At 49.4% G+C, this 12,211-nt stretch overlaps 1 protein-coding gene across 15 annotated transcripts in view; it reads left to right on the top strand.

The window, feature by feature from the left end:
- Positions 1–12,211, top strand: part of CUX1 (cut like homeobox 1) — a 470,808-nt gene that overhangs the window by 279,648 nt on the left and 178,949 nt on the right. For all 15 annotated transcript variants that reach the window (XM_032255085.1, XM_032255084.1, XM_032255083.1 and 12 more), the window contains 2 exons: positions 1,163–1,300; positions 9,114–9,237. In XM_032255085.1, the coding sequence (XP_032110976.1) occupies positions 1,163–1,300; positions 9,114–9,237 (262 nt within the window). The remainder of the gene's footprint in view (positions 1–1,162; positions 1,301–9,113; positions 9,238–12,211) is intronic.

The raw sequence follows: 12,211 nt of genomic DNA, 5'->3' as shown, positions 1-12,211 counted from the left end.
GTGTTAACTGAGGCATGGTAGACCTCGGTTGGGGTCTCCGGCCTTGGGACCCGAAGCCACGAACCCCTGACTCTTCTGAACACCCTTCATTAGTGAAGGAGGCTGGTGATGGAAAGTGATCATGTCATGAAACGGGGTGGCTTCTTTATAAAGCCTACGTGTTTCTTCCCTCTGCTTCACCAAGTGACCTTCCTTGTTGTAAAGAATGGTCACTCGTGTCTGGGCAGGGTGGCTCATGCCTGTAAATCCTTTAGGAATCTGAGGCGGGCAGATCCCTTGAGCGCAGGAGTTTGAGACCAGCCTAGGCAACATAGCAAGACCCCATTTATACAAAAAATAAAAAAAATCAGCCCAGCGTGGTGGTGCATGCCTGTAGTCTCAGCTGCTCAAGAGGCTAAGGTCGGACAATTGCTTGAGCCCAGGAGGCGGAGGCTGCAGTGAGCCATGATTGTGCCACTGCACTCCAGCCTGGGCAACAGAGCAAGACCCTGTCTGAAACAAACACAAAAAAGCATGATCACTTGGAGCTGACAGACTTAGGTACACATTCTCTGCACCAACCAATTAGCCGGTGACCTCAGGAGAGTCACTCTGCAACCCTGGGCTTTAGCTTCTGAGGCCTCTTTCTCGAGATCGTTGTAAGGCCCAAAGGACAGAATGTCCATAAAGTGTCCCGTGAAGTGTGTGGCATTCTCAGGGCATCAGGTGTTATCTGTTATTCCAACTTCATAGTCGTTGGAAACCTTAAACACCCGGGCAGCTGTCCATGGACTTGTCTGTCTTCCACATGCATGTCTGGGGATGTCATTGATCTCCTGGGGCTGCTGCCTGGTATATTTCTCTACTTATCCGATCAAAGAATGAAAATCACGTAATCGGCAAATACCAGTGAATCTCATGACTATTCCCACCCCGTTTTCACACCTCAAGGACCTTGGGCTGGGTTCATCTTTTGTAAAGCAGCGGAGAACCCCCTTACCCAGCAAGGGGGCTGGCTGCAGGGCCCCTTCAGGGGGAGGTGAGGCCGCAGGGTCATGACTGTGGCCTCTGGGCAGCCCGCTGGAGCTGACGTCTCAGGAGTCCCGTTCTGAGCCCGTGTATTGCTGTGACGGGGGCATGTTTGGGGCCAGAGTGGGGTGATGGCTGCTTTCCTGTTGTGCAGATCCGGTACCGGCTTTGGATCTTGGACAGCAACTCCAGCTCAAAGTGCAGCGGCTGCACGATATTGAAACAGAGAACCAGAAACTTAGGGAAACTCTGGAAGAATACAACAAGGAATTTGCCGAAGTGAAGAATCAAGGTTGGTGGAAAATGCATTCCTTCCTTTGTCTTCTCTTTTCTCTTCGTTTCTTTTCTCTTCTTTTCTTTTTTTTTAATTGCCTTTTCCCATACTTCTGGGACCAGCTCTCCTTGTAATATACACATCATAAAGTCAGGGCGGGGCAGGAATCTGAGTCGTTAAAGAGACGATAATCGTCCTGAGCTATTTCCAAGTAAAACTTTTCCTCTTCACAACTACCACGTAAGATTTTATTGCCCTCTGATGAGACCGATCAGGATTCTTTGAAAACTTCCTGTATCATTACATGATTGGGTCTGCCTCTTGAAAGGCAGGTGAGCGTTGCCTCCAGGCGACACCTGTCAGAAAGCCAGCTCCTGATCAAAGGGTCACACACAGTAAGTCATTTAATAATTGCCGCGGATACATTAAGGCTTCGGACACATCTTAAAGGCTGCATGCTTAAGCGCTGCTGTTGCCTTGTCCGTATCGCCTATTCATTAGGAATTTAATGATAGAAAACAACCTCTTGGTGTGTTGGCCCAGCCATCAACAAGACAGAGAAGGCAAAGGTTGCCTGGCTTTTCCCATCAGGGAAGAACGCAGCAATCTCTCCTGTGCCTAAAATCCAGAGGCACTCAGGATCCTGAAGCCTCTTGGCTTCCTTCGCTTGAAGAAAAATCAGAGCCCACCTCTGACAGCAGGTTGTTCAGCCAGCTCCAAAGAATAATTCTGCCTGTTTGTTTTTGTTTGGGAATGTGGGTGAGGAATTGGATAGAAAGGAGAGGATGTCCATTGACTATTTGCAGAGACCTCGATAAAGAGTTAATTGGCCATGTGTGGATTTCACACCTGTAATCCCAGCACTTTGAGAGGCCAAGGTGGGAGATTGCTTGATGCCGGGAGTTCAAGACCAGCCTGGGTAACCTAGTGACACCCTGTCTTTATAGAACATCGAAAATTAGCTGGGCATGGTGGTACACACCTGTGGTCCCAAGCTACTCAAGAGGCTGAGGTGGGAGGATCGCCTGAGCCCAGGAGGTCAAGGCTGTAGTGAGCCGCGATCATGACACCGCACTCAGACTAGGTGACAGAGTAAGATCCAGTCTTTAACAACAGCAACAAAAAAGTTAATTGGCAAAGACTTTTAAAAGCGTCCTTTGGCTTTAAAAACACTGCAGACAGACTCAGCAAGAGAAATTGTCCGTGGAAAGGATCCAGAAAGCATCTGTGATGATGTGGGAAGAACCAGAGGTAGAGGCCTGGGCTGTGAGGGGCAGCGGTGCCCAGGGCCTCTGAGCACAACCCTCTGCGGCGTGGGCACTGGGATACTCACGCCCTCAGGCCAGCAGGGCTTCCTTGCTGAGATTTGGGGGCATGAGGTAACAGGCAGTTGGAGAAGCCAAACGCCACTTCTGTTTGGCTCTACTGAGAGCGGTGAGCCTTTAGGACCAGAAGGGATAGCTCTGTCCTGCTAGAAGGTGAGGCATTGAGCTTACTAACGTGGAGCTGCTCTGAGGAAGGTATTACCTTCCCCTGTAGGAAGCATTTCTTGCCAGAATCACTCCACTGTTCCAGTGAAAGGTAACCTGTGCTGGGCGCGGTGGCTCACGCCTGTAATACCAGCACTTTGGGAGGCTGAGGTGGGCAGATCACGAGGTCAGGAGTTCAAGACCAGCCTAGCCAATATGGTGAAACCCCGTCTCTACTAAAATTACAAAAATTAGCTGGGCATGGTGGCGTGTGCTTTTAATCCCAGCACTCAGGAGGCTGAGGCAGAAGGATCGCTTGAACCCAGGAGGTAGAGGCTACAATGAGCCGAGATCATGCCACTGCACCCCAGCCTGGGCGACAGAGTAAGACTCTATCTCAAAAAAAAAAAAAAAAAGAAAGGTAACCTGCAAGTACGCACATTTTTTCATAGGCGCGCCGCCCTAAAGGGGAGTATCCTGGGTTTTCCCTTCATTGTCATCTGGCACCCAATTTTGACAGATCTACTCTCTGGTTTGTTTGTTGGATTTTTTTGGTTTGTTTTGTTTCTTTTTTCAGATTCAGGGTCTCACCCTGTCACCCAGGCTGGGGAACAGTCGCATGATCATAGCTCACTGAACCTTGACCTCCTGGACTCAAGCAATCCTCCCGCCTCGCCTCCTGAGTAGCTGGGACTCTAGGCGTATGTCCCGCCATGCCCAGCCTCTTTCTGGCCTTTTTTTTTTTTCACGTTTGCTTTTGTTGGAGGGTGGTGCCGGCGGGAGCCTGCAGGGCTGTGCGGGATTTTCCTCCTTACCTCACCAGTGCCTCAATTATCAGCTTCCCAATGGCCACGGCTTTGCACAGGGGCTGGCCAGGAGCCAAGCTCAATGTGAATGATCTCTCCTCAAAGGTCTCATGAGTTACAGAGTCCAAGATTTAAGAGCAGCTCCAGGCCAGGTGCGGTGGCTCACGCCTGTAGTCCCAGCAGTTAGAGAGGTCTAGGTGGGCAGATCACTTGAGGTCATGAGCTCAAGACCAGCCTGGCCAACATGGCAAAACCCCGTCTCTACTAAAATTACATAAATTAGTCTGGCGTGGTGGGGCATGCCTATAATCTCAGCTACTTGGGAGACTGAGGTGGGAGAATGGCTTGAATCTGGGAGGTAGAGGTTGCAGTGAGCTAAGATCACACCAGCGCACTCTAGTCTGGGCGACAGAGTGAGACTCTGTCTCTAAAAAAGAACAGCTCTGGAGGCAGGCAGACAGGCCTGGTTTGAGTCCTTTCTTTGCCACCACCTAGCTGTGTGACCTTCAGCAAGTTATCCTACTTGGCTAAAAGCCTCTTTTTTGGGGAAGGCAATTCTCATACAGGTAGGGTTGGTGTGGGATTCAACATGGACACACGCAGCACTTAGCACTTAATAGCACCTGCTGCTTATTCTGCAGTGTGGTGTTTGCCAGAAATGTACTCCCTTTTATTTGGATAACAAGTTTTCCCAAGCTCCAGAAAATGTCATTTCCTTTCCTCCTCTTCCAAATATAAAAATGATCTGCCAGGCGCGGTGGCTCACGCCTGTGATCCCAGCACTTTGGGAGGCTGAGGTGGGTGGATCACCTGAGGTTGGGAGTTTCAGACCAGCCTGAACAACATGGAGAAATCCCGTCTCTATTAAAAATACAAAAAATTAGCTGGATGTGGTGGCGCATGCCTATAATCCCAGCTACTCGGGAGGCTGAGGCAGGAAAATTGCTTAAACCCGAGAGGCGGAGGTTGCGGTAAGCCGAGATCACACCATTGCACTCCAGCCTGGCCAACAGAGCAAAACTCCATCTCAAAAAAAAAATTATCTTAATTTGGAAAGGTAGGCGGTGCACATTACTTGTAATGATCACAGCAGTAGTGTAAATGATTAAAAAGTTAGAGCAGGGGCTGGCACAGTGGGTCACGCCTATAATCCCAGCACTTTGAGAGACAGGCAAGAGGATCGCTTGAGGCCAGGAGTTCAAGACCAGCCTGGACAACATAATAAGACTATCTCTTAAAGAAAAAAAAAAAAGATATGATTGGAGCGCGTTGTATGTTGCTGTAAAGAAATACATGAAGAGGCCGGGCGCGGTGGCTCACGCCTATAATCCCAGCACTTTGGGAGGCCGAGGCGGGTGGATCACAAGGTCAAGAGATCGAGACCATCCTGGTCAACATGGTGAAACCCCGTCTCTACTAAAAATAGAAAACATTAGCTGGGCATGGTGGCGCGTGCCTGTAATCCCAGCTACTCAGGAGGCTGAGGCAGGAGAATTGCCTGAACCCAGGAGGCGGAGGTTGCGGTGAGCCGAGATCGCGCCATTGCACTCCAGCCTGGGTAACAAGAGCGAAACTCTGTCTCAAAAAAAAAAAAAAAAAAAAAAATACATGAAGAAAGGGTTATTTGGCTCACGGTTCTGCAGGCTGTATGAGCACGGCGCCAGCATCTGCCCGGCTTCTGGGGGGTCTTCAGGAAGCTTTTACTCATGGCAGGAGGTGAAAGGGGAGCAAGCATGCCACAAGGCAAGAGAGATGGGGGGTCTCAGACTTCTTATTAACAACCAAATCTCAGTGACTCATCACCAAGCGATTTATTAGGGATTTGCCCCCAAGACCCAGACACCTCCCACTCGGCCCAGTCTCCAACACTGGAGATCAGATTTCAACCTGAGATTTGGAGGAGGCAGACATCTAAACTATATCAGGTACATAATAAAAGTTAGAGCACAGGCCAGGTGCGGTAGCTCACACCTGTAATACCAGTACTTTGGGTGGCCGAGGCAGGTAGATCACCTGAGGTCAGGAGTTCGAGACCAGCCTGACTAACATGGAGAAACCCCATCTCTACTAAAAATATAAAAATTAGTTGGGCATGGTGGCACATGCTTGTAATGCCAGCTACTCAGGAGGCTGAGGCAGGAGAATTGCTTGAGCCCCGGAGATGGAGGTTGCAGTGAGCCAAGATCACACCACTATACTCCAGCGTGGGCAACGAGAGTGAGACTCCTTCTCAAAAAAAAAAAAAGAGCAGAGAGTGAGCGTCCACCTCATGGGCCACAGCCCCACCCACCCTGCAATGATGAGTAAATGGAGGCCCCAGGTAATGCCAAGCCCTTCAGAGCCCTCTCTGCTATGCTGGCCAGCTCCTCCCTTGCACATGCCTGGGAGGCCTGCTGAGACAGTCAGAGTCTGCCCGGGATGCAGCCTGGGCCAGAGGAAGGCCAGAGGCTCTAGGATGAAGTGACCTGTGGCTGAGGCTGAGCTGGTCCATGAGCGCCCACCGGGGGCCAGAGGGTGGCAAAGAGACCTCATCGGGCACAGCCAGCACACTGACAAGGTCACACGCTGTGATGTGTCACTGAGGATCCCCACTGGAACAAGCATTAGGGTCCAGGTACTGTCCACCCACTTCCAGCCAGTCCTTGAAGGGAAAAATGAGGCTGGCGTGGTGGCTCGTGCCTGTAATCTCAGCACTTTGGGAGGCCAAGGTGGGCTGATCATTTGAGTTCAGGATTTTGAGACCAACCTGGCCAACATGGTAAAACTCCGTCTCTACTAAAAAAAAAAAAAAAAAAAAAAAGGCAACAAAAATTAGCCAGGTGTGGTGGCACACGCCTGTTAGTCCCAGCTGTTCAGGAGGCTGAGGCATGAGAATTGCGTGAACCTGGGAGGCAGAGGTTGCAGTGAGCTGAGATCACACCACTGCACCCCAGCCTGGGCAACAGAGCGAGTCTCTGTCTCAATTAAAAAAAAAAAAAAGTGCAAAACGGTTGCATGTTTACGCAGGAGTGTGGACCGTTGACGTGGCGGAGCAGTGTGGGCGTTTTCAGGGCTGACCTGCTCTTGCCTCACGTTGGCCTTACCTGTACGGCTTGAGAGGGACGTATCACCAACCATTGTGTGCACAGAGCATTTCTTCCGGGCCCTGAACAGCTAGGCCAAAGGGCAGAAAGGTGCCCAGTCCCTCTCCAGTGCCCTGATGGGATCATTGGTGGAATTCCCCCTCTCTAAGGAGAGCACTCTGGGTTCCACCTAATGAAAAAGGCCAGTCTCTTCTCTTAACAAAAGAGCCTTTAATACAAAATTAGCCAGGCATGGTAGAGTACACCTGTAGTCCCAGCTACTCTGGAGGCTGAGGCAGGAGAATTGCTTGAACCCAGGAAGTGGAGGTTACAGTGAGCCAAGACTGTGCCACCGCACTCCTGCCTAGGCAACAGAGTGAAACTCTACTTTAAAAAAAAAAAAAAAAAAAGCCTTTAGCTTGTATGTGCTAAGCCATGTGGGTGTTAATCGCCCAGGTGATGTGCTCCTGCCCTGGCCAGGGAGGGTCTGTGCATCCCAGAAAGCAGGAAAGAATGTGAGTTGCACACCTTGTTGCCCCAGAGGGAGCCGCATTGCCACAAGCCCAGTCTGGGCCTCCCCTAGCTCTGCCCGGCCTCGGCTCCTTCATTCATTCATGCCACAGTGCTTTCTTGAGCACGAGCCTGTGCAGACACTGGGAACGCAAAGAAAATAAGCCTCGCCTGCTAAGAGGTGTATCTGTAGCAGCAGGCAGCGTTACCTAAGAGGTACCCTCTCCTGGGGGCGGGGGCCACGGTACTTCTTTACAACGCATCCAGCATGCAGAGGCATAGGTGTGTCTAGAGGATGCAGGGGGAGCAGGCCTGCGCCAGAGCCACCCACCAGTCTGCCATATTCATCAAGGCCACTTTGATGCTCCCCGAATGGGCAATTGAGGTGATGTCTGTGAACTTGCAGTTGGTGGTGCGGGAGCCACTCACCAGAGCCGCGTGGGCCTGGGCTTTCCCCAGACAGCCTGCCGCACACCGCCGGCGCTCACGGCCCGCTCTAGGAACCCTCCGGCCCACGCACCAGTCACCAGAGCATCTTCCCCCTTGCTATGCACCCTCTGCTCTGCGCGCAAAGCCCACGACCACCAGCCTGGAGGGTGCTCCAGGGGGGTCCCTTCCAGCCCAGAAGACTCGTGCTGTATCCACCTTGCACCACACATTTCTTGTAACTTATGAACCAGCAGAGCTGCAGGGCCACGCCGGCTTGCTCGCTTGCTTTTCTGTCTGTCTCTCTCTCTCTTTCTCTCTCTGTCTGTCTTTCTCTGTTTCTCTCTCTCTCTCTCAACAGGGTCTCATCTGTCATCCAGGCTGAAGTGCTGTGGCATAATCATAGCTCATTGCAGCTTCAAACTCCTGGGCTCAAGACATCCTCCCACCTCAGCCTCCAGGTCCCCAAGCTGGGACTGCAGGCGTGCGCCAGCAGTATTAAAGGCCTTTGTAGTAAAGACCACATCCAGCTAATTCTTGCGCTTTTTGTAGAGGTGGGGCTCACTATGTTATGGCCTCAAACTCCTGAGCTCAAGGGATCCTCTCACCTCGGCCTCCCAAAGCTCTGGGATTACAGATGTGAGCCACTGCACTTGGCCTGTAGACTTCTTTTTTTATTTATTTATTTATTTTTAATTTGTGTGGGTACATAGTAGGTGTTTATATTTACAGGGTACATGAGAGGTTTGGATGAAGTCGTCACATCATAGAGAATGGGGTACCATAGACATTCCTGATTCCACTTCGATCACTTCTTCCAAAATGCACACACCATTATGAACTGTGTTTGTGTGTGTGTGAGAAAGTACTGAAACCCACACTAAGACTTTATTAATTATCCCCGTTACAGGACTAACTTAAGACTCATCAGTAAGCTGATATGATATTTTACCATTGATTTCCATCCCCACCCTCCCACCCTCCTTTTTTTTTTTGACTTGTAGGAGAGAAACCATAGCTCTTCTTTTTTCTTTTTTTTTGAGATGGAGTCTTGCTCTGTCACCCAAGCTGGAGTGCAGTGGTGCGATCTCGGCTCACTGCAACCTCCGCCTCCCAGGTTCCAGCCATTCTCCTGCCTCAGCCTCCTGAGTAGCTGGGATTACAGGTGTGCGCCACCCTGCCCAGCTAATTTTTGTATTTTTAGTAGAGATGGGGTTTCACCATATTGGCCAGGCTGCTCTCGAACTCCTGACCTCATAATCTGCCTGCTTTGCCCTCTCAAAGTGTTGGGATTACAGGCGTGAGCCACTGCATCCAGCCCATAGCTCTTCTTTTCAGCAAAATCCATTGATCCTCCTCAGCCTAAGCGTTTAAAGTTCAATTTAACATTTAGGGAGTAAAAGGCCTCCGAAGGGACTCGTAACCATTGATTTTGTGTCAGACTTGAAGAGCTAAGGTTTAAAACACAACGGTCCTACCAGGTTATGAGATCCTTGTACCTACAGCCATGTGGAATTGTGTGCTTCTCTTACTGTAGGTTTTTTTTTCTTTTCTGCAGAGGTTACGATAAAAGCACTTAAAGAGAAAATCCGAGAATATGAACAGACACTGAAGAACCAAGCCGAAACCATAGCTCTTGAGAAGGAACAGAAGTTACAGAATGACTTTGCAGAAAAGGAGAGGTGAGCATGGCTTCCGGGTGCACACAGACCGACATAGCATTTGCCCTGAACTTCACATGGCAAGACACGTTGATAAATGGACCTGCAAAATCAGTGCACACTGTAACCCCATATCCGTAATAGCTGTAGGTAAAATGTTTCTAAAATGATATTCTACATTTGTGAGGTTTCCTCGAGCAACATACATCTGTCTTTCCCCATCGGTGAGGGGTGTCAGGCAGCCTGTGAGCCCAAGGGCATCCAGGCTGTGCAGATGCAGAGGTGAAGCTCAAGACATGAGTCGTTAGCGAGGTGACACCCGACAGCTGGACCTGGGCTGAGACCAGAGAGGAAAGGCCATTTCCCAGTGTGTGTCCTCGGGGGACAAGCTCTGTGCTGGTGCTAAACTCTCTCTGCCTTCTCAAGTGAATTGATAATTTAATAGTACACACGCGCGCACACACACACACAATCTTGGTGGGTTTTTTTGGTATTGCCTCTTTTATTACCTCACATATCAGGGAGTTAGTAAAGTATGTTAATGCACCGTCTAACTGATGTGAGTTTTAGATTTCTAATGGCTTACATTACTGAGAGTGTTTCCCACAGATAATCAGTTGGTTTTTCTGTGATGAGTTATTGAAAGTTGGATTCGTTGTAACAACAAGAAAGGGAGTCTGATTCTATCAGGCTGGAGTGCAGTGGCATGATCTTGGCTCATTGCAACCTCTACCTCCCGAGTTCAAGCGATTCTTCTGTCTCATCCTCCCAAATACCTGGGACTACAGGTGCATACCACCACACACAGCTAATATTTATTTATTTTATTTTATTTATTTATTTATTTATTTATTTATTTTTAGACACAGGGTTTCTCCATGTTGGCCAGGCTGGTCACGAACTCCCCACCTCAGCTGAGCCACCGCACCTGGCCTAATTTTTTTTTTTTAGTAGAGATTGGGTTTCACCATGTTGGCCAGGTTGGTCTTGAACTCCTCACCCCTCAGGTGATCTTGCCTTGGCCTCCCAAAGTTCTGGAATCACAGGCATGAGCCACTGCACCTGGCTTTTTTTTTTTTTTTTTTTTTAAGATGGAATTTCACTCACATTGCCCAGGCTAGAGTGCAATGGCACAATCTAGGCTCACTGCAACCTCCACCTCCCATGTTCAAGCAATTCTCCTGCCTCACCCTCCTGAGTAGCTGGGATAACAGGCACATGCCACCGCACCTGGCTAATTTTTGCATTTTTAGTAGAGATGAGGTTTCGCCATGTTGGCCAGGCTGGTCTCAAACTCCTGACCTCAGGTAATCCACCTGCCTCAACCTCCCAAAGTTCTGGGATTACAGGTGTGAGCCACCATCCCCGGCCTAGATCAGATTTTTTTAAACTGAGGGTTTGAATTAAGATATTAAATTTTATACCTGCCCCCATCAAGTAAAAGAAAAGCAAAAAAGGGAAAAAAAAGAGATACTGAATTTTAACTCTAGCACGAAGAAATGTATGTATCCATCAACAAGAAGCACTAAGTTTATGATTACAGGTAAGGGGTCCGGTGGGATTGTGGCTGGCGTGGGGTTTGGTTATTTTATTTTCAGTTGATTTCCTATGCTGATGCTCTTGGTGAACTTTTCTTATTTTATTTTATTTTATGTTTTTTGAGACCGAGTCTCACTCTATCACCCAGGTTAGAGTGCAGTGGTGCTATCGCGGCTCACCGCAACCTCCGCCTCCTGGGTTCAAGCAATTCTCCTGCCTCATTCTCCTGAGTAGCTGGGACTACAGGTGCGTGCCACCACCATGCCCAGCTAATTTTTGTATTTTTAGTAGAGACGGCATTTCACTTTGTTGGCCAAGATGGTCTTGATCTCTTGACCTTGAGATCCATTCGCCTTGGGCCCCCCAAAGTGCTGTGATTACAGGCATGAGCCACGGCGCCCAGCCCTTGGTGAACTTTTGTAAGGCAGGCTCTGTAACAACATCATTGGGTTAGGAGTTGGGGCTCAGACACTGGACCAAATTGAAGACTAGCTAAAATGGCCTGAAGAGAAGCAGCCTTCTATAAGACATGCCCACCAGCATGCCATGTCAGTTTACCATTGCCATGGCAACACCCAGGAGTTACCACCCCTTTCCACAGCAATGATCTGACAGCTCAAAAGTTACTACCCTTCCCTGGAAATCTCCACATAAGCTGCCTCTTAATCTACAGGTAATTAAAAGTAGTTACAAATATGAGTGCAGAACTGTCCTAATCTACTGTCAGCACACGGCCTGTGGTGCATGACAAGACCAGTCACGGAGCTGTAACACTGCTGTCTCCATAAAGCTGCCTTCTGCCCTACCACCCGCTCGCCCTTGAATTCCTTCCTGGCTGAAGCCCAGAGCCCTTGCCAGCTAAGCCCTCCTTTGGGCTCACCTGCCCTACAGCATCATGAAGGCTTCTGGGGGATGTCTTTAAGCTGACTTCATCCAAAGAGAAAACTGGCTGGGCATGGTGGCTCACATCTATAATCTCAGCACTTTGAGGATTACACATATAATCTGTAGGCTGAGGCAGGAGGATCCCTTGAACTCAGGGGTTTGAGACCAGCCTGGACAACATAGAGATATGCCATCTCTACAATGGTTGAATGAATGAATGAATGAGCCACGCCTGTCAGCACGTGCCTATAGTCCCAGCTACTCAGGAGACTGAGGCAGGAGGATTGCTTGAGGTCAGGAGTTCCAGGCTGCAGTGAGCCATGATCAGGCCATTGTAATCCAACCTGGGTAACAGAGCAAGACCTTGTCTCAAAAAAAAAAAAAGAAAGAAAAAGAAAAGAAGAGGTCAGGCGCGGTGGCTCACACCTGTAATCCCAGCACTTTGGGAAGCCGAGGTGCGTGGATCATTTGAGGTCAGGAGTTCAAGACCAGCCTGACCAACAAGGTGAAACCGCATTTCTACTAAAAAAAAAAAAGTACAAAATTAGCTGGGCATGGTGGCTCACACCTG

This window comes from Sapajus apella, unplaced genomic scaffold (genome assembly GCF_009761245.1).
Source record: "Sapajus apella isolate SASKATOON/1434 unplaced genomic scaffold, GSC_monkey_1.0 scaffold88, whole genome shotgun sequence".
Lineage (NCBI taxonomy): Eukaryota > Metazoa > Chordata > Mammalia > Primates > Cebidae > Sapajus > Sapajus apella.
Note: the sequence above shows the minus strand (reverse complement) of the source record. Positions and strands in the feature narration are given on the sequence as shown.